A 20013-nucleotide genomic window follows, 5' to 3' on the forward strand; every position below is an offset into this window, starting at 1 on the left:
TTTTCAAATGTTCTGTAATTAAAACATGTCACTAATTTAATCTGATCCTCTGGCTTCTTCCACTTAATTACTTGAAGTGATTGTTTCATTATACCAATTTTTCTCCTTTAATTTTGAAGCTGTAGATGTTTAGGTAGAGAACTTTGCTCCCAATCACTTTCACAGGTCTGAATTCTGTGGTGTATGCAAATGATAGCTGCAAAGGAGGAAAGTGGCATTGTCTGAGAAACCAATCAAGTGGGTAAAACAATGGTGTAGAATGGCGAACTCGTTTCGCTATTGCCAGCAGCTTGAGCCTCGGGAGTGCTAATCAAAATTCACATGCAAAACTTCCCGATAGATTTAACAGTTTTGTACTGTTAAGCAGGGGTTCTCGCCATGTGAATGATCCACTACTGTGCCGAACAAAACGGAGACAGTTTTCTTTTAAAGTCCAGAGCAGATGAGAGCCATAAGGAGACAGAGGGTTTCATTTACTCTCAGGACACGATTGTGCCAGTGAACTAATGAGTCTCTTGGACCTTATGTTGCTCTGGCTTCAATCGAGGCGCGACTCTAATGGGCATGTAGTACTTCCTATCTGTCAAGTGTCTGGACAATGGGCCCCTCAAATGGATGAGAGAGATCTGGCAAGAAAAAGAGGTCAGTGTTGTACCTAGCACAGGCAGGAAACCTGGCTAATTAATGTATTTCCAACTATAGCAAAACAAAAGCTCACACAGAGAAATGTTAATTTTATTACAGAAACTCTTAGCCTGTGGCTGAAGCACAGTTAACAAATTATTGAAATTCCATAGGCAAAAATCCTCCTCCTTTTCCCAATACACTAAAATATTTATAAAGGTCATTATTTAAAACAATACATAGTTTTGGTGTTGTAATTTGCTTTTATTTCGCCCTTCAGTAAAGCTCACTGATGTAGAAATAGTTTTGGACAATTATGAAGTGAATGCTGAAAGTTAGTGTCAGCACTACCTAATCTTAACAATCAGCCTTTTTAAAGGTAGTGTAATGTTGAACTAAACTTGAAAAAATCGCGCTGCTGTATTAAATTGGAGAACTAGAGAATACAAATGTTTATTCAAGCTACAGAGCTCGAGTTACACTCCATCTGAAACTAAGAGCAGATACTGCCACCTAGATACATTCTGATGCTTTGGTTAACTAGATGCTGGCTTATCCTACTTTTTGAAAAATGGCAACAATAGCAGACAATAGCGGCTTCGTATAACAAAAACACGATGAATGATAGTCACTGAAAAATTCATATAAATATAATTTCAATATAATTTGAAGCTTTAAAAAAAGGTATTTGTGTTTTGACAAATAACAATGCTTAAGCCTTTATTCAAACCTATAAATGCAGAGTAACTGTTAGAAATAGGAGAAAACTTTATAAAACATAAAAAATAAAAGCTGCATGATCCTGAGACCTGTGAGGAAGTAAATGTGGAGGTGATATCAGTGAGACTTTTAACTTTCTTCTTTTATCAGATGACTTTTTTCTGAGTTTGAGTAGAAGAAGGGATGGTTCAGCACTCTCAAATGAAAACACAAATAAGTTTTGGTTTAATAAGTAAAATAAGATCACTTAATAAACAATGTTTTAAAAAGAGCATTTCATTACAATCTCTTCTGATTCACCTCCTAGCACACAAAGCAAACCAATTTCCCCTGGCCTTTATTTCTAACAGAAAAAAAAAATTTTCCCTTTTTATTCCAGACTGGGATCCAAAATGTTATGTATTGTATTCCAGGATTATTTCTTGGGTTTAGAGAGATTTTTATCATCTTTGGACTGTTGCTCCTCTTCATATCTCATTTTGTTTTCCTTTGTTACTCTTAGAATAGTTTCAATATCAGCAATGCTGGTCTGTAAGTAAACAGTAAAGACAATATTTATTACTTAAAGACCTCTTACAATCCCTCTCCCCCAAGCATCTGGTCCTTTTGGGAGTTCACCATGGTTTAGACCAGTTCTATTCAGAATACATTCTACCGACTGGCATTTGTCTACAGATTATGGCTTACCAATCTTGCTGAAATGAGTAAAAAAATTGAGAGTATGGCTCAAGCCTGTAATCCCAGCACTTTGGGAGGCCGAGACCGGCGGATCACGAGGTCAAGAGATCGAGACCATCCTGGCTAACACAGTGAAACCCCGTCTCTATTCAAAAATACAAAAAAACTAGCTGGGCGAGGTGGCAGGCTCCTGTAGTCCCAGCTACTCGGGAGGCTGAGACAGGAGAAAGGCGTAAACCCGGGAGGCGGAGCTTGCAGTGAGCTGAGATCTGGCTACTGCACTCCAGCCTGGGCGACACAGCGAGACTCTGCCTCAAAAAAAAAAATTGAGGGTAAGAATTTGGAAAACTTTTTAGAATTTTTATGCCTATTAGTCTAATAATAAAAACATTGGGCTTCTCAATTGTACATCTTTAATTTTTTTCATCGTATTTTTCTAGTAATTAAATTTTCTTCTATTTTGTTAAAAAATATTGATCCATGATAGTCAGATCAAAACAAAACAAATAGTTCCTTATTATGGATAATTTGAGAAACATTGGTCTAGTCACCCTAAAATGAGGGCTAGTAGGCTGATGGGAGGGTTTCTTTCCATTGGTTGCTGGGAAGAAAACAATGACACCTTCCCATTTACTTTATTTATATTTTATTGAAGTATAATTCCCATACCATAAAATTCACCCTTATAAAGTATACAATTCAGTGGTTTTTAGTATATTTGCAAGTAACCATCACCACTATGCAATTCCAGAACATTTTCATCATCCCAAACAGAAACTCTGTCCCCATTAGCAGTCACTCCCCATTTCATCCTCCTCCCTCAGCCCCTGGCAACCACTAATCTATTTCTGTCTCTATGAATCTACCTCTTCTGCACATTTCATATAAATGAAACCATACATTATATGACCTTTTGTGAATGGCTTTTTACCTAGCATAATGTTTTCAAGGTTCAGCCATGTTGTAGCATGGATCAGTACTTTATTCCTTTTATAGAGCTGAATAATATCCCATTATATAAAATATTATCCATAGAATATAATAAAATTCACTTATTTCTTAGTCGATGGACATTTGGGTTGTTTCTAATTTTTGGCTATTATGAATATTCCTTCTATTAACATTAATGTACACGTTTTTGTAGGAACATGTTCTCAATATTCTTAGACATATACTTGGAAATGGAATTGCTGGGTCATATGGTAATTTTACACTTAATTTTTTTATAAACTGCCAAACTTTACATATCTGTGATACCATTTTTAATTCTTACCAGCAATATATGAGGGTTCTGGTTTCTCCATATCCTCACCAACACTTGTTATTGCCTTTTTATTTAACTGTAGCCATCTTATTAGGTATGTAATGTTTCATTGTGGCTTTGATTTATATTTCCATAATAACATGATGTTGAGCATTCCTTCATATTCTTATTGGCCATTTGTACATCTTTTTTTTTTTTTTTGAGACAGGGTCTTGCTCTATCACCCCAGCTGGAGTGCAGTGGTGTGATTATGACTCGCTTCAGCTATGACCTTCTGGGCTCAAGCAATCCTCCCCCCTCAGCCTCCTGAGCAGCTAGAACTACAGGTGTGTGCCACCATGCCTGGCTAACTAAAAATTTTTTTGTGTGGAGATGAGGTCTTACTATGTTGCCTGGGCTAGTCTCAAACTCCTGGCCTCAAGTGATCCTCCTGCTTTAGCCTGCCAAAGTGCTGGGATTACAGGTGTGAGCCACTGCACTTGGCCTGCGTATCTCCTCTGAAGAAATGTCTATTCAAATCCTTTGCTCCATTTTAAAATTGGATTATTTGTCCTTCTGTAGTTGAGTTGTAAGAGTACTTTGTATATTATGAATACTATGCCTTACTAGATATATGATTTGCAAATATTATTTCCCTTTCTGTGGGCTGCCTTTTACTTTCTTGATAGTGTTCTTTGATGCACGAAGTTTTAAATTTTGATGAAGTCTGATTTATCTATTTTTACTTTGGTTGCTTGTGCTTTAGGCACCATGTCTAAGAAACTATTGCTAACCCAAGGTCATGAAGGTTTATACGTATGTTTTTTCCTGAAAGTTTTACAGTTTTAGCTCTTACATTTAAATATTTGATCCATTTTAATTTTCTTTTTTTTCTTTCTTTCTTTTTTCTTTTTTTTTTTTTTTTTGAGATGGAGTCTTCGTCTGTTGCCCAGGCTGGAGTGCACTGGTACGATCTCAGCTCACTGCAACCTTTGCCTCCTGAGTTCAAGTGATTCTCCTGCCTCAGCATCCTGAGTAGCTGAGATTACAGGTGCACGCCACCATGCCTAGCTAATTTTTATATTTTTAGTAGAGACGGGGTTTCACCAGGTTGGCCAGGCTGGTCTCGAACTCTTGACCTCAGGTGATCCACCTGCCTCGGCCTCCCAAAGTGCTGGGATTACAGGCATGAGCCACCACGCCCAGCCCATTTTAACTTAATTTTTATATATGATGTGAGGTAGAGGTCCCACTTCCACTTAATATTTGCATGTGCCATTTATTTAAAAATTATTTGTTCTCCATTGAATTGTTTCAGCACCCTTGCCAAAAATTATTGGCCATTATGTATGGGTTTATTTCTGACTCAATTTTATGCCATTGATCTATATCTCTGTTCTTATGCCAGTACCACACTGTCTTGATTACTGTAGCTTTGTAGTAAGTTTTTAAATTGAGAAGTGCGAGTTCTCCAACTTGGTTCTTCTTTTTAATATTATTTTGGTTATTCTGGGCCTCTTATGTTTCCACATTAATTTTAGGATCATCTGGTCAATTTCTGCAAAAAAAGCCAGCTGGGATTTTGATAAGAATTACATTGAATCTATAGATCAATTTGGGAATATCAGCATCTTAGCAGTATTGTCTTCTATTGGATGAATACAGACTATCTTTCTGTTTATCTAGGTCTTCTTTAATTTCTTTCACCCATGTCTTGTAGTTTTCATTGCAAAAATCTTGCACCACTTCTGTTAAATTTATTCCTGGCCAGGTGCGGTGGTTCACGCCTGTAATTCCAGCACTTTGGGAGGCTGAGCGGGCGGATCATGAGGTCAGGAGTTCGAGGTCAGCCTCACCAACATGAAACCCCGTCTCTAATAAAAATATAAAAATTAGCTGGGCGTGGTGGTGCGTGTCTGTAATCCCAGCTACTCAGGAGGCTGAGGCAGCAGAATTGCTTGAACCTGGAAGGCAGAGGTTGCAGTGAGCTGAAATCGCACCACTGCACTCCAGCCTGGGCAACAGTGAGACTCCGTCTCAAAAAAGAAAAAAAGTTATTCTTAAGTATTTTATTCTTTTTGATGCTATTGTAACTTGAATTTTAAAAAAAATTATTTTTGCATTATTCATTACACAAATGCAATTGTCTTTTGTATACTGATTTTATGTCTTATAAACTTGTTGATGGGTTCTTTAGGATTTTCCTTCCTTCCTTCCTTCCTTCCTTCCTTCCTTCCTTCCTTCCTTCCTTCCTTCCTTCCTTCCTTCCTATCTTCCTTCCTTTTTCTTTCTTTCTTTCTTTCTTTCTTTCTTTCTTTCTTTCTTTCTTTCTTTTTTGACTAGGTCTTGCTCTGTCACCCAGGCTGGAGTGCAGATCATGGCTCACTGCAGCCTCAGCCTACCCTACTCAAGCCATCTTCCCATCTCAGCCTCCTGAGTAGCTGCGACCACAGGTGTCTGCCACCACACCTGGCTAATTTTTTATTTTTTAGATAGGGTCTGCCTATGTTGCCTAGGCTGGTTTCAAACTCCTGGGTTCAAGCAATCCTCTTGCTTCATAGAATTTTCTATTTACAAGAATTTGCCATTTGCAAATAGAGATACTTTTACTTTTATTTCTTCTTCTTTTCTCCCTCTCCTTCTTCTTAGTAGAGATGAGGTCTTGCTATGTTGCCCAGGCTGGTCTCAAACTCCTGAGTGCAAATAATCCTCCCACCTTGGCCTCCCAAAGTGGTGGGATTACAGGTGGGGCCATTGCACCCAGTGCGTTTTATTTCCTTTTCTTGCCTAATTTCCCTGTCCAGAACCTCCAGTACAATGATGAATAGAGGTGGCAAGAGCAGACACCCTTGTCTTGTACCTAATCTTAGCAAGAAGGCTTTTGGTTTTGCAACATTAACTATGATGTCAGCTGTGGTTTTTTGGTAGATGTCCTTCTAAGGTTGAGGAAGTGACCTTCTATTTTTACTTAGTTGAATGTTTTTATCAGAAAAGAATGTTAAATTTTGTTAAATGCATTTTCTGCATCATCTTCCTTTTGTTTTTATTCTTACTCTCATCACCCAGACTCACTGCAGCCTCAACTCCTGGGCTCAAATGATTCTCCCACCTCAGCCCCCCAAGTAGTTGTGACTACAAGCATGAGCTACCACACCTGGATAATTTTTGTAATTTTTGTAGAGATGGGGTTTCACCATGTTGCCCAGGCTGGTCTTGAACTCCTGGGTTCAAGTGATCTGCCCATCTCAGCTTTACAAAGTGCTGGAATTATAGGCATGAGCCACTGTGCCCAGCCGCATCACCTCATCACCTTCTATTTTTATTTAGCCTTTACTTTCCTGGTAAATCCTTGTTTAAAAGCTGAAAATACCTAACACAATGCCACTAAGTAGAAGACAGGAAATACTAGCAAAGATGAATCTATTTCACTGCTTCAAGTTTTTGTTATTATACGTATATTACTGAGATTGAAAGTTTTTGCCTTTAGACCTAACATGAGTAAAAATCAAGAAAACAATCATTCATATGAGAAGGCTAGAAACCATGACATAATTAAAAGCTACCTGAGAACATCTGACTTTTGATGATTTTGAAAGTCAGAGAAAGGGCAGAGAAATAGCTTTCATTTTACCAAGGGCGGTTGACTCTGCCAACAGCAAGACAAGCTCAGAATCAACTTAGTCTGAATGCATTTGAGGTTAAAGCATCTGATTCTGATTATTAGCTATATTTGGACAGGCTGAATGGATCAAATGCAGAGAGGCTCCAAGTTTTGCACATGGCACTAACAGATAAGATGATGCTACTAGCTAGCAGGAACTTAAAATGTAAATGATAGGCTGGGCAAGGTGGCTCATGCCTGTAATCCCAGCTCTTTGAGAGGCCAAGGCAGACAATCCCTTGAGCTCAGGAGCTTGAGACCAGCCTAGGCAAGACAGTGAGATATCCCATCTCTGAAAAAAACAAAAACAAAAACAAAACAAAACAAAAAAAACAACAGTAAATGATGAGCATAGATCCCTTAGGACCAGTGAACACTGATGTAACATTTGGTCTATCTTTTCTTGAATCTTCTCAATCATGTAGGGAAAGCAGTGATCATTCTTCCAGCTCATAAAATCATGTTGTTATTGTTACTGTTACTAAAGGAGTTAGGCCCTAGCTTGTATTAAAATTACATTTCTATTAAGCTTTTGTTGGACTTTCCATTTAGGAGGAAAACCACATGCGGTTTCTGATTGTGTCCTTTGAATTAATGAAGGTCTAGGCTGGGAATCAGATTCATACCTTGCTGTTCAATACCACGTGATCATCTCTGTTCAGATAGTGTTTCAGAAACTCCCGTACAGACCTTGTTCCTGTAGTTTAGAGTTTGGAGACTTCTAGTCAATTATATACAATTGGATTTGATGGACCAACATCTTTAAAGGTCATAAGGAGGCTTCTAAAGGTTAGTAGTGAAATAATCCAACCCACGTTGGAGAAATGGGTGGGGTAGATGGCCCACATACATGCTATGTTTTCTGCTTCTCCCTAACACACATTGCTTTCTCAGGTCTTAGAACTTCTCTGGCTCTAGAAACTAGGGCTTCCCAGGAATCACTAGTCAGACCTTGTATTATCTGGAATATAGATAGATAACATTCACAGTTTTTGGTTGTGACAATCTCTGTTTTGGTTCCATTGTGACATTTCAGACTCACGTCCAACATAAGAAAGCTCTGCTATCTTAGGAGCTGGGGTTTGAAAATGGCAGCAAGTTAAAAGTCAACTCTATTTCAAAGAAAAAGTTTCAAACCATTAAATTTAACTAACGGCTTCAGTGGGAACCTTACAGTATTGACCCTGCACACTGTAAAATATGTACTGCTTACAATAAAAAAAAGATGGTTTAGCACTTGTTTACAATACAGCATGAGGTATTTTCAGCCCTTGTATAGAAATTAACCAGAATCGTTAGTTAATTAACACCTCACCTTAAAATTGGTCTCGCCTTGCATATTAGGTGCTGATATTTCTTGATGGATGATGAAGAGATTGCGAGCAAAGGTCATGAGGACCCCCTGGAGATCCTCGCCGATTGTTCTGTTAATGATATCCAAACAAATGAGTTTACCAACGATTCCCCTCACATGCTTAAAAACAATCGCCCTCTCATTTGTGCCTGTCTGGTGATGGAATTTAATGAGTATTTTCAATCTCACAAGGTGGCAATCTTCAGGGAGATATGAAAGATAAGACTCCATTTTAACTTGTCAACAAAAAGGATTTGCCTAATAAATATTTTTTATTAATCAACTTAGCAAAATATAGCAATAGGGTCGGTCATTTCTAGTAAAAGTCTACCACTGAGCTAGGATGTTGTACGAGTTCATTTTAAAAATGGTTTAAGTTCCTTTAGGAGAATGTCACTAAGTGTGATCCTTGCTGAATGATTTCCTTGTCTATGGAGACATTTGCATCTCAGTATTCTGGAGACTTTTTCTGGGGTTTATTTTCTATTTCATGTGTACAAGTGATTCCTACCACTTAGTGAGTGTCCTGCCTATTGTCAGAGGAGAATGTGCCCTGTTCATGAACAGCCGTCTTTAGAAACCTGAACATCCACTTTAAGATTTCAGAGACAACTTGCAAACTATCCTGTAGCATTATAGGGCTCCCTATACAAGGTGGTCACTCAGCGTAGGCTTTGTGGTGTAGTGAAAAGAACACTAACTTCAGGATCAGGAGACAGACCACATACTGTGTGACCCAAGCAAATCATTGCCCCTAAGTCTCAGTTTCCTGTCTATAAGGATCAGTTAATTCTGAGGCCCTTCTGTGTTCTAACATTCTCTGGTTCTATGACTGCAGTTAGGGATGAGAATAAGATGGGCAGAAAACAATAGAAAAGGACTAAAGGCTTTCGAGAGGTCCATGTCAGCTGTGCCCTCCCTGAAGGATGCGTGAATAGCAATAACCATCTAGAAGGTACACCAATAGGACTATTTCTACCATTGAAACTAGCCTGCAGGTCAAGGCATCCTTGCCTGAAATCTCAGGTGCAGGTGTAGGGACAGCTGGGCAAGTTCCTTTTGGTAACCAGTCTAATTATTAATTCTGTAGGCTTCAGCATCAAATCCACCTTGCTGCTAGGTCAGTTTGATGACTGGGAGTTTCTCTGTTCATAGAACAGGCTCTTCTTCTATCTCCTACTTTCTGTGATGGTTTTCCTCTTGCCTGGTTCCTCTATGCCCGAGTACCCACCTGCATTGCTCTTCCTGTGGCCCATACCTCAGGAACTCTGCCTCTGCCTTGGTGATGCTACCCCTGTCTCATCCCATCAATTCCAGGACACAAGTGCTGCTCCTGAGTGTCAGCCTCTGCTGGGCTCTGCTGCCTGCTGAAAGGCTTTCCTCATGCCACCCCCTATCAGCCTGGGTCTCCAAAAGTGGCCTCCTGAGTGCCTCTGGTCAAGCTCCCCACGACCTAGCTCTCAGGTTGTCCCTTTACTCTTTGTGGTTGGAACTTTCCTGATGGTATGAGCTGGTTGCTTCTCAGGATGACCTCCAGGCACCTGAATCCTGGGTCCTGTGTTTGGCCTGTCTGGTTGCTCTTCTCCCATCACCCAAAGGGAGCTAACCCCTCCCAGCCTCATCCTATGTACAGAAGGGTTTGTCTGGTTCCAGTCCTGTCCCAGCTTCTCCTTTGCAGTTAATCTTTCATGCCAGCTGGTGCCCAGTAAGACAGAGTTCATATCTCTAGGTTCTGATTTCTAGTTCTTTGTACCTAACTAACACATCTGTCTGAATTCCTGGGCTTAGAAATATACTTGGACCTTGAATGTTTCCTGCTTAATTAGATTCATAACTTGGGAAAAAACAAATTTCTTATTCCCATGCTTGCCAACTTCAAATCCAGATGACTGCTTGGTTCTCCTAGTCCCAGTAATTCCTGGTGGTCTGTGTTCTGCCCAGCTCTGACATCACTGTGTCGTTTGGGGAGAGTGAAATAGGAAGTATTTAATCTCTGATCTTCCAGCTACTAGTGAACTGCTGTCCCCCTTTCCTGGCTTGTCAGCAGTTGACATGCTAGACCACGTTTACCTGTTTACTTGTTTACTGTATGCCCACCCCTCTACAGTGGCAGCTTCCTGAGAGCAGGGCTCATTGCTGTTTCCCCAGCACCTAGAACTGTGCCTGGCACAGTAGATAACATGCTTTCAAATTTTCTGGTAGGGAAAGGTAGGGCAGGGAGGGAGCTGAGGGGCAGAAATCCACTGGGAAGCAAGGGGCTGATCCTTTTCTGCACATGCCCAGAGGCTCTGTTATCATTCTGGATGTGAAGGCCTGCGTAGATAAGATGAAGGCAAGCTTGTTGGGATGTTATGGATTGAGGTCTCATTTCTGTTGCTATCAGGGCAGTGTGACAAATGGGTGAAGATTCCCTAGGAAAGTGACGTTCTTAACAAGACCCAGTAAGTTTTGCATGTTTATGGGATCTTGGGGAAAGATTGAAACTCAAGGGGAGGACTCAAACAGCCAGCTTCCCTTCCCAGGTGATGGGAAGCATTTGAGACTGTAAGTGCCAGATTAAACTGTAGCCACATTCTAGTTCCAAAGGGGAAGGAACCAGAACATTTGCCTAAGTTCAAAAGGATCGATGAGGGTGAATATCACTGTATTGATAATGGTCTGTTATAGCTGACAATGCTTTGGCAGAACAAAGGACTATACTTTGGATAGGGAAGTTGAGGCCTGTCCTATGCAGCCATTTGCTTGTTGTAGTGTGTACCTCTTTGGATCAGTTTCCAGGAGACTGACCATAGTAGGGTGGAGCAGAGGTTGGGGAGGGAAGGACTGAGGCCACATAGGAACATTAATGCTTAGTAGAGGAATTGGATCTTATTTGGTTAGTGTTTATGAGACCAGATCTTTGTGTATATGTTTCTGTGTGTTTCAGTGTGAGGCCACAATGTCTACACTGCTGTAGGTTACAAGGAAGAGAAATACAGGGCAGAGACAGTTTCCCAATTAGGTAGGATGACTTAAAGGTACCAAGTAACCATGTGCCAAGATACGAAATAAGAGATGACTCAAGGTTGTGGCTCTAAAATTCTGAGTCCCAGATAGGAGACAACTTTGCTAGACTCCAAAATATCCCAGAGGGAAATCTGGGAGAAATGCGGAAGCCTCCGGGTGTTGCCAGCAGTCTGTGCTCAGCACATGCGTACCTTGAGAAGATTGCGCCCGGGATGAAACTGGATCTGAGGAGGAGCTACAGATCCTGCCTGTTGTGGGGACATCGTGTGAAGTCACCAGAGCACAGAGCACTTTTCTAAGTATGCCAGAATGACAACTGCCTTCCACACTCAGGACAACTGAGCTGGGTCCCCATAGTGAGAGCTGATGTGCCTTATCTGTGTATGCATTTGGGTATAATATGTTGTTAAGTCTAAACTTTACCCATCAATTTCAGATAATTAATCAATTATATTTATAAACCCCCATTGACACATCTAAAGTCATTTTATAAAATACTTAGGCCGGGCGCAGTGGCTCACGCCTGTAATCCCAGCACTTTGAGAGGCCAAGGCGGGCGCATCACGAGGTCAAGAGATCGAGACCATCCTGGCCAACACAGTGAAACCCCATCTCTATTAAAAATACAAAAATTAGCTGGGCATGGTGGTGCATGCCTGTAATCCCAGCGACTCGGGAGGCTGAGGCAGGAGAATCGCTTGAACCCGGGAGGTGGAGGTTGCAGTGAGCTAAGTTTGTGCCACTGCACTCCAGCCTAGGCAACAGAGCAAGGCTCTGTCTCAAAAAAAAAAAAAAAAAAAAAAAAAAAACAAAATAAAATACCTGAAGATCTAAATAAAGATAGACTTCTAATAAATCAGCATGCTGATTAAAATGCATGAGAAGCATCATTCTTGTTAGCCGTGATTGTCTATTTCCTTAGCTTGTTTCAACTCACAGATACACTTCATACTCACAACATTCCCAACTTGTGTCTCTTCATGTGCTCATATAATATAAAAACAGTTCCTTGCCTGTCCTGTAAAATTTCAATGGGGAGAAAAGAAATAGTATATTATCTCAGAAACAAAGTACAGAAAATGTTACTGGCACAGAAAGACTACTAAGATTGATTTGATTTGAATCTAGAGTTACCTTCAGATATTATGAGAACACATTTGAAAAGGCTGTCTCAATTTGGAGTAAGTATGTCCTAGAAGAGTGCTTTTTGAGTATGATCCTCAGAACACCTGCATCAGAATCATCTAGTGTGCTTGTTAAAAAGGCATTTTCATGGGCATCATCCAAGCTCAGAAGACTTGGCAGGCAATCTGTCTTTTACCTCACTTCTTGGATGATTCTTGTGTACATCAAAATTTGAAAACCACTGTTCTAAGAGTGATAGGTTAAAAACATACAGGGTAGGCTGGGCACAGTGGCTCATGCCTATAATCCCAGCACTTTGGGAGGCTGAGGCGGGAGAATCGCTTGAACCCGGGAGGCAGAGGTTGCAGTGAGCCGAGATCGCGCCACTGCACTCCAGCCTGGGTGACAGATGAGCACTTTGGGAGGCCGAGGCAGGCAGATCAAGAGGACAGGAGTTCGAGACCAGCCTGGCCAACATGGTGAAACCCCGTCTTTCCTAAAAATACAAAAAATTAGCTGGGCATGGTGGTGGGCGCCTGTAATCCCAGCTACTTCAGAGGCTGAGGCAGGAGAATCACTTGAACCTGGGAGGCAGAGGTTTCAGTGAGCCGAGGTCATGCCATTGCACTCCAGCCTGGGCAACGAGAGTGAAACTCTGTCTCAAAAAAAATTTTATATATATATATATATATATGGTAGCAATTTGTTCTGTGGAAAGAAATTTGTACTTCAATGGGAAACTATATGTTGTCTATAGCAGGAGTCTTCAATCCCTGGGCTGCAGACTGGTACCAGATTGGTCTCAGATAGGTCTGTGGCTTGTTAGGAACCGGGCCACACAGCAGGAAGTGAGCAGCAGGCAAGCAAATATTACCACCGGAGCTCCGTCTCCTGTCAGATCAGAGGTGGCATTAGATTCTCATAGGAGCAGGAAACCTATTGTTACCTGTACAAACAAGGGATCTAGGTTGCATGCTCCTTATGAGAATCTAACTGATGCCTGATGATCTGAGGTAGAACAGTTTCATTCTGAAACCATACTCCCTCTACCCACCTCCATGTCCATGGAAAAAACATCTTCCATGAAACTGGTCCCTGGTGCCGAAAAGGTTGGGGATTGCTGGTCTATAGCACTCCCTGCTGCCTTATCAGATTGATTCTATGGGAGATATTTTACAATTCTGTAAAGTGTAGGTAACTGATGGACAAGCAAATTCTGTCCAGTCTGGTAAAGGCTGAGTTGATTTCCCTTTCCTGCTCCCTTGTGGAAAAACCTATTTTGCCTCCATTTGCTAATTTCAATATTCCTGAGCTATAAAGATGTCTGTTTTGGGATTCTCTTTTGAACCCGTTTTAATATCTGCCTAGTTCCCTCTTTTTGTTTGTTTTGTTTTCTGGAGACAGGGTCTCACTCTCACCCAGGCTAGAGTTCAGTGACTCAATCACAGCTCACTGCAGCCTCGACCTCCCCAAGCTCAGGTGATCCTCCCACCTCAGCTTCCTGAGTACTGGGGACCACAGGCATGTGCCACCACACAGCTAAGTTTTGTGTATGTTTTTCAGTAGAGATAGGGTTTTGCCATGTTGCTTAGGCTGGTCTCGAACTCCTGGGCTCAAGTGATCCTCCCAGCCTCATCCTCCCAAAGTACTGGGATTGCGGGCATGAGCCACTGTGCCTGGCAATTCTTTCTGTAAATAAAATCTTTATCATGTGTTTATTTTTATATCTGTATGAGAGGCATGGCTTTACCTTTTTTTTTTTTAATTATCTTGTAACAGTTTTCTCCAAATAAATAAGAGGTAACCCTGGAGATGTCCAACAGTGGAAATGACTGCCTTGTGAAGTTGTGAACTTCCCTTCACTGGAAAGCTCAAAAAAGGAAACTATAGGCCGGGCGCGGTGGCTCAAGCCTGTAATCCCAGCACTTTGGGAGGCCGAGACGGGCGGATCACGAGGTCAGGAGATCGAGACCATCCTGGCTAACACGGTGAAACCCCGTCTCTACTAAAAAATACAAAAAACTAGCCAGGCGAGGTGGTGGGCGCCTGTAGTCCCAGCTACTTGGGAGGCTGAGGCAGGAGAATGGTGTAAACCCGGGAGGCGGAGCTTGCAGTGAGCTGAGATCCGGCCACTGCACTCCAGCCTGGGTGACAGAGCAAGACTCCGTCTCAAAAAAAAAAAAAAAAAAAAAAAAAAAAAGGAAACTATATTCTGGGGCTTTGGTAAAAGAAATCACATGCCAGAATTATGACCACTCATCAACTTCCCACTTTATCAGGAAATCTGAGCTTTGGGACAGACAGTGGACTAAACAGTGGCTGCCAACGCTGGCTGCACATTAGAGTCATCTAATGCCTGGGCCCTACTTCCAGAAATACTGACTTATTTGGTCTTGGGTGGGCCATGGACGTAGGGCCATGCTGAGTCATATTGGAGCCCAAGGCAAAGGAAAAAATCAGTAATCTGGTCCTGTTTTCATTAAAAATTTTGATATTTTATTCATAATGAATTTTTTGCAGTAATGTTGTTAAAATATTGCACTAAAATATTAGTTATCTTTATTAATGAGGGTTTTGTGTGTATGTGTGTGTTTGTGTTTCCTTAAATTTTGTGCTCAGGAAGAGTGCCTCACTTGCCTTACCCTAATTGCAGCCCTGCATGAGCATCTGCATTCTTTTTTTTTTTGAGATGGAGTCTCACTCGGTCACCCAGGCTGGAGTGCAGTGGCGCGATCTTGGCTCACTGCAACCTCCACCTCCTAAGTTCAAGCAATTCTCCTTTCTCAGCCTCTCAAGTAGCTGGGACTACAGGCGCATGGCACCACACCTGGCTAATTTTTGTATTTTTAGTAGAGACGGGATTTCACCATGTTGGTCAGGCTAGTCTCAAACTCCTGACCTCAGGTGATCCACCTGCCTCAGCCTCCCAAAGTGCTGGCATTACAGGCGTGAGCCACCGTGCCTGGCCGGCATCTGCATTCTTTAAAGCTCCTCACTGAGGTCACTCATGGGCAGCCAGGGTTGAGAACCACTGCCTAGTACATCTCTGGCATCCCTTACTGTGCTGTCCAGTATGGTAGCCAATATGCACATGAGGCAACTGAGAAGTTGAAATGCTAGTAGTACAAATTGAGATGTGTCATGGCTTTCAAAGCCTTAGTACAAAAAAAGTAGGAATATCTCAGTAATTTTCATACTGATTACATGTTGAAATGTTCAATATACTGTATTAAATAAAATATATTTTAAAAATTAACCTTACCTATTTCTTTAATTTTTAAAAAATGTTGCTCCAAGAAAATTTTGAATTATCTCTGTGGTTTATTACATTAGTGGTTTTCATTATATTTCTATTGGACAGTGCTATTCTAGGGACCTATGGTTAACATAAATATAACAAATCCTTTCCAACAAGTGGTTCCCATTTCATAAGTTTATAACCCCCTTTTAAAAAATAGTTCTATATTGAGAAGGAGCATCAGCAATAATCTGGCATCAAATCCCCATATGCAGAACAAGTTCACAGAGGTTTCATTTCCAGGGATATGTGGGGTGTTTAATGGATTTTTTTTTTTTCCTTCTGGGAATAGAATGCTTGGTTGGCAGAGACTTTCCTTTCAATACTTTAAAATTATGTTCCCATTGTCTTCTAGCTTTCGTAGATTATGTTGAAAACTGGCTGGGATTGGTGGCTCACGCCTGTAATCCCAGCACTTTGGGAGGCCGAGGTGGGCGGATCACGAGGTCAGGAGTTTGAGACCAGCCTGGCCAGCATGGTGAAACCCTGTCTCTACTAAAAATACAAAAAAAAAAAAAAAAAATTAGCCAGGCATGGTGCCACGCACCTGTAGTCCCAGCCACTCAGGAGGCTGAGGTAGGAGAGAATTGCTTGAACTTGGCAGGCAGAGGAGGTTGCAGTGAGCCAAGATCACGCCAGCCCAGGAGACAGTGCAAGACTCCATCTCAAAAAAAAAAGAGAAGAGAAGAGAAGAGAAAAGAAAACTTAGCTAGCAGTCTTATTGCTCATTTGAAGGTCAGGTAATTATATTTTTTCTAGCTACTTTTAAGATTTTCTGTTTCTTGGCCGGGCGCGGTGGCTCACGCCTGTAATCCCAGCACTTTGGAAGGCTGAGGCGGGCTGATCATGAGGTCAAGAGATTGAGACCATCCTGACCAACATGGTGAAACCCCGTGTCTACTAAAAATACACAAACTAGCTGGGCATGGTGGCGCGTGCCTGTAGTCCCAGCTACTCAGGAGGCTGAGGCAGGAGAACTGCTTGAACCCCGGAGGTGGAGGTTGCAGTGACCCGAGATTGCGCCACTGCACTCCAACCTGGTGACAGAGCGAGACCCCGTCTCAAAAATAAAAATAAAATTAAAAATAAAAGATTTTCTGTTGCTCTTCAATTTTTAGGAGTATAATCATGATGTTCCCAGGTGTGATTTTCCTTATATTTATCTTGCCTGAGGTTTTTAGTGCTTTTTGAATGAGGTTGGATATGCGTTTTGATGTCTTTCACGAGTTGTAGGAAATTCCCAGCCAGTATTTATATAAAATCACTCCCTCCTCTCCTTGTGGAACACTAATTGCAGGAAAGTTAAAGATGGTTTCCTCCATGTTGCATGTATCTCTGAAGCCTTTTTCTACATTTTCATCATTTTCTCCCTCTGTGTGTAAGTTGGAATTTTTTTTCTACTGGCTTGTTTTCTAGTTCGCTAGTCATTTGTTCTGATAACCTATTAAATTCATATATTAAATTATTAATTTTGTCACACTAATTTTTGGTTCCAGAATTTCCATTTGGGTTAAAAAACTGATTCTAGGTCTTTGGTGACATGAATATATTACAAACATATATGTTTTCTTGAACATATTAGTCCTAGCTATTTTAAAGTCCCTGTCTTTAAACTCTATTCCTGCTGGGAATAGGATGCCTGGCTGGCAGAGACTTTTCTTTCAATACTTTAAAATTATGTTCCCATTCTCTTCTAGCTTTCATAGATTGTGTTGAAAAGTGGCCAGGATTGGTGGAGTTATGAGTCACCTGTGGATCTTTTTCTATTTTTCCCCTTTGTTTTCAATGATTTGGTCCCTCTTTTAGTATACCTTATGGTTTTTTATTGGATGATGGTCATTAAAGATGGAAAATTGTAGCAGCTCTAGATAACATCTTCCTTCAAAGAGGGTTAAATTTTTGTTTTTGGCAGACAAGTAGAGTACTGACAGCTCATCTTGATGTATCAAGCGTTTATTTTATTTTATTTTGTTTTGTTTTATTTTATTTTATTATTTTATTATTTTTTGAGATGGAGTCTTACTGTGTCACCCAGGTTGGAGTGCAATGGCATGATCTCGGCTCACTGCAACCTCCACCTGCCAAGTTCAAGCAATTCTCCTACCTCAGCCTCTTGAGTAGCTGGGACTACAGGTGTGCACTGCCATCCCTGGCTAATTTTTTTTTTTTTTTTTTGTATTTTCAGTAGAGACAGGGTTTCACCATGCTGGCCAGGCTGGTCTGGAACTCCTGACCTCTTGATCCACCTGCCTTGGCCTCCCAAAGTGCTGGGATTATAGGTGCGAGCCACAGTGCTCGGCCCCTGATTTTATTTTATTTTTGTATTTAAAAGTTTTTTTTTGAGACTGTGTCTCACTCTGTCGCCCAGGCTAGAATGCAGTGGCGTGATCACAGCTCACTGTAGCCTCGAGTTCCCAGGCCCAAGAGATTCTCCCATCTCAGCCTCCCAAGTAGCCAGGACTACAGGTGTGTGCCACCATGCCCTGCTAATTTTTGTATTTTTGGTGGAGACAGGGTTTTGCCATGTTGCCCAGGCTGGTCTTGAACTTCTGGGCTCAAGCAATCTACCTACCTCAGCTCCCAATCCCATGCCTGGGATTACAGGCATAAGCCACCATGCCTAGACTAAGGGTTGATTTTAGCTGTTTTTGGACCTGGTCTATTTAAAGGTTTTCCCTCACGCTTTGTGTTTAGTTTTTTCTGCTAGGAAAGTGTACTTACTCCTAGAGTTTGGTCCTTTAGCAATCTCCACTGGAAACTTGAGGTGTTTATTAGGACCCTTTCAATTTAGCAGGACAGGAACTCCAATCTCTTCCCAACAGCATGTGACTTTTGAAATATCTGCCAGATCTTTAGCCTCCCAGCTACTGTCACATTTTTCCCACGGATTTGCTGGAGTCTTGAGCTGTTCATTCCACCAGGTATGAGTCAATTAGGGGTTTAAATGGCATCCATACGTGAAATTTTTGGGCTCATTTCCCTTTGATCATCTTTGCTCTAGGATTTTGGATCTCAAGTCTCAAACAGTTTGACAGTTTTGAACTCCAGTCTCTGTTGCCTCCCAGCACTTTGGGAGGCTGAGGCGAGCGGATCACCAGGTCAAGAGATCAAGGTCATGAGGTCAAGAAAAAAATCTGTTTAGATTTACTTCCTAACACATTTTTAAATGTCCTTTAAAACTTGGGGGAATATGGCACTCACCTTAGATGCTTCTGTTCTTTCTTTCTTTCTTTATTTTTTTTAGAGACAGAGTCTTGCTTTGTCGCCCAGGCTGGAGTGCAGTAGCATGATTTTGGCTCACTGCAACCTCCACCTTCTGGGTTCAAATGATTCTTGTGCCTCAGCCACCAGAGTATCTGGGATTAGAGAGATGGGCCATCGCGCCCAACTAATTTTTGTATTTTTAGTAGAGATGGGGTTTTGCTATGTTGGTTAGGCTGGTCTCAAACTCCTGGCCTAAAGTGATCTGCCCACCTCGACCTCCCAAAATGTTGGGATTACAGGCGTGAGTCACCGTGACTGGCCCTTCTGTTCTTTTAAGACTATTTTAGTTGCCCTTCAATACCTTCAAGGAGTTGTTTTATATATATATCTATCCAGCCTTTATAATCATTTTTAGTGAAAGAGTTAGTTGGTTGCAAGATACCTTGTCATAGTCAGAATGTCTAGATTTGGCAGGACATTTATAACTTTCTAAGAAAGGTGACCAGGAATATTCTTAGCCTTCATCCAGAGGAAACAACAGAAATGAAAGGCTTACACAAAGCTGTTTTTCCTTATCCCATAAAACAATTCCATATTTTATTTTACATGTGAGAGATGTAAGAGTGTACCCTTAGGCAGCTACCAAAGTAAACCTCAATGTTAGCAAAATTTTCCCAGGCAACTGCAATCTACTTACATACCCCAGTATCTCCCTTAACAATATGCTCATGTGTTACTACCTGGCTATCAGATTCTCAATTGCTATCCTACTCAGGCCCATTTCCCAGGTAGCATCTTAGGTTATAGATCTTTTTGTTTGCATTTATCCATCTTTCTTCCCGCTCAATGATATTTAAAATTTTACTTCTGTGTAAAATTCTTTTCAAGCTAGTTATTAGAAAGCACCATAATACATAATTTTTTTTACTAGTAAACTTGCAAAGTGATTTAACATTTTAAGTCTCAGCTTCCTCATTTACAATATCAGAATGAAAATGTCTACCTTTCAAAGTTATTGCAAGAATGAAACAAAATGTGTGAAAATATTTAACAAGGTATAAAATGCTATCAAACAGAAATAACTATGGGTGATCCATGAT

General features: G+C 41.0%; 1 protein-coding gene across 11 annotated transcripts in view; it reads right to left on the minus strand.

Annotated features, from left to right (window-relative positions):
• Positions 1-716: 716 nt before the first annotated feature.
• The window catches only part of LOC105488099 (IQ motif containing H), a 257039-nt gene continuing 237742 nt past the window's right edge, over positions 717-20013 (minus strand). For 10 of the 11 annotated variants that reach the window (XM_071101156.1, XM_071101155.1, XM_071101154.1 and 7 more), the window contains 3 exons: positions 12243-12304; positions 8242-8350; positions 766-1873 (listed from right to left, as the gene is read on the minus strand). In XM_071101156.1, the coding sequence (XP_070957257.1) occupies positions 1760-1873; positions 8242-8350; positions 12243-12304 (285 nt within the window). In that variant the 3' untranslated portion in view covers positions 766-1759. Of the gene's footprint in view, positions 1874-8241; positions 8351-12242; positions 12305-20013 lie in introns of all 11 variants that reach the window. The other variant, XM_071101152.1, reaches the window with a different exon arrangement.

Source organism: Macaca nemestrina, chromosome 7 (assembly GCF_043159975.1).
Source record: "Macaca nemestrina isolate mMacNem1 chromosome 7, mMacNem.hap1, whole genome shotgun sequence".
NCBI lineage: Eukaryota > Metazoa > Chordata > Mammalia > Primates > Cercopithecidae > Macaca > Macaca nemestrina.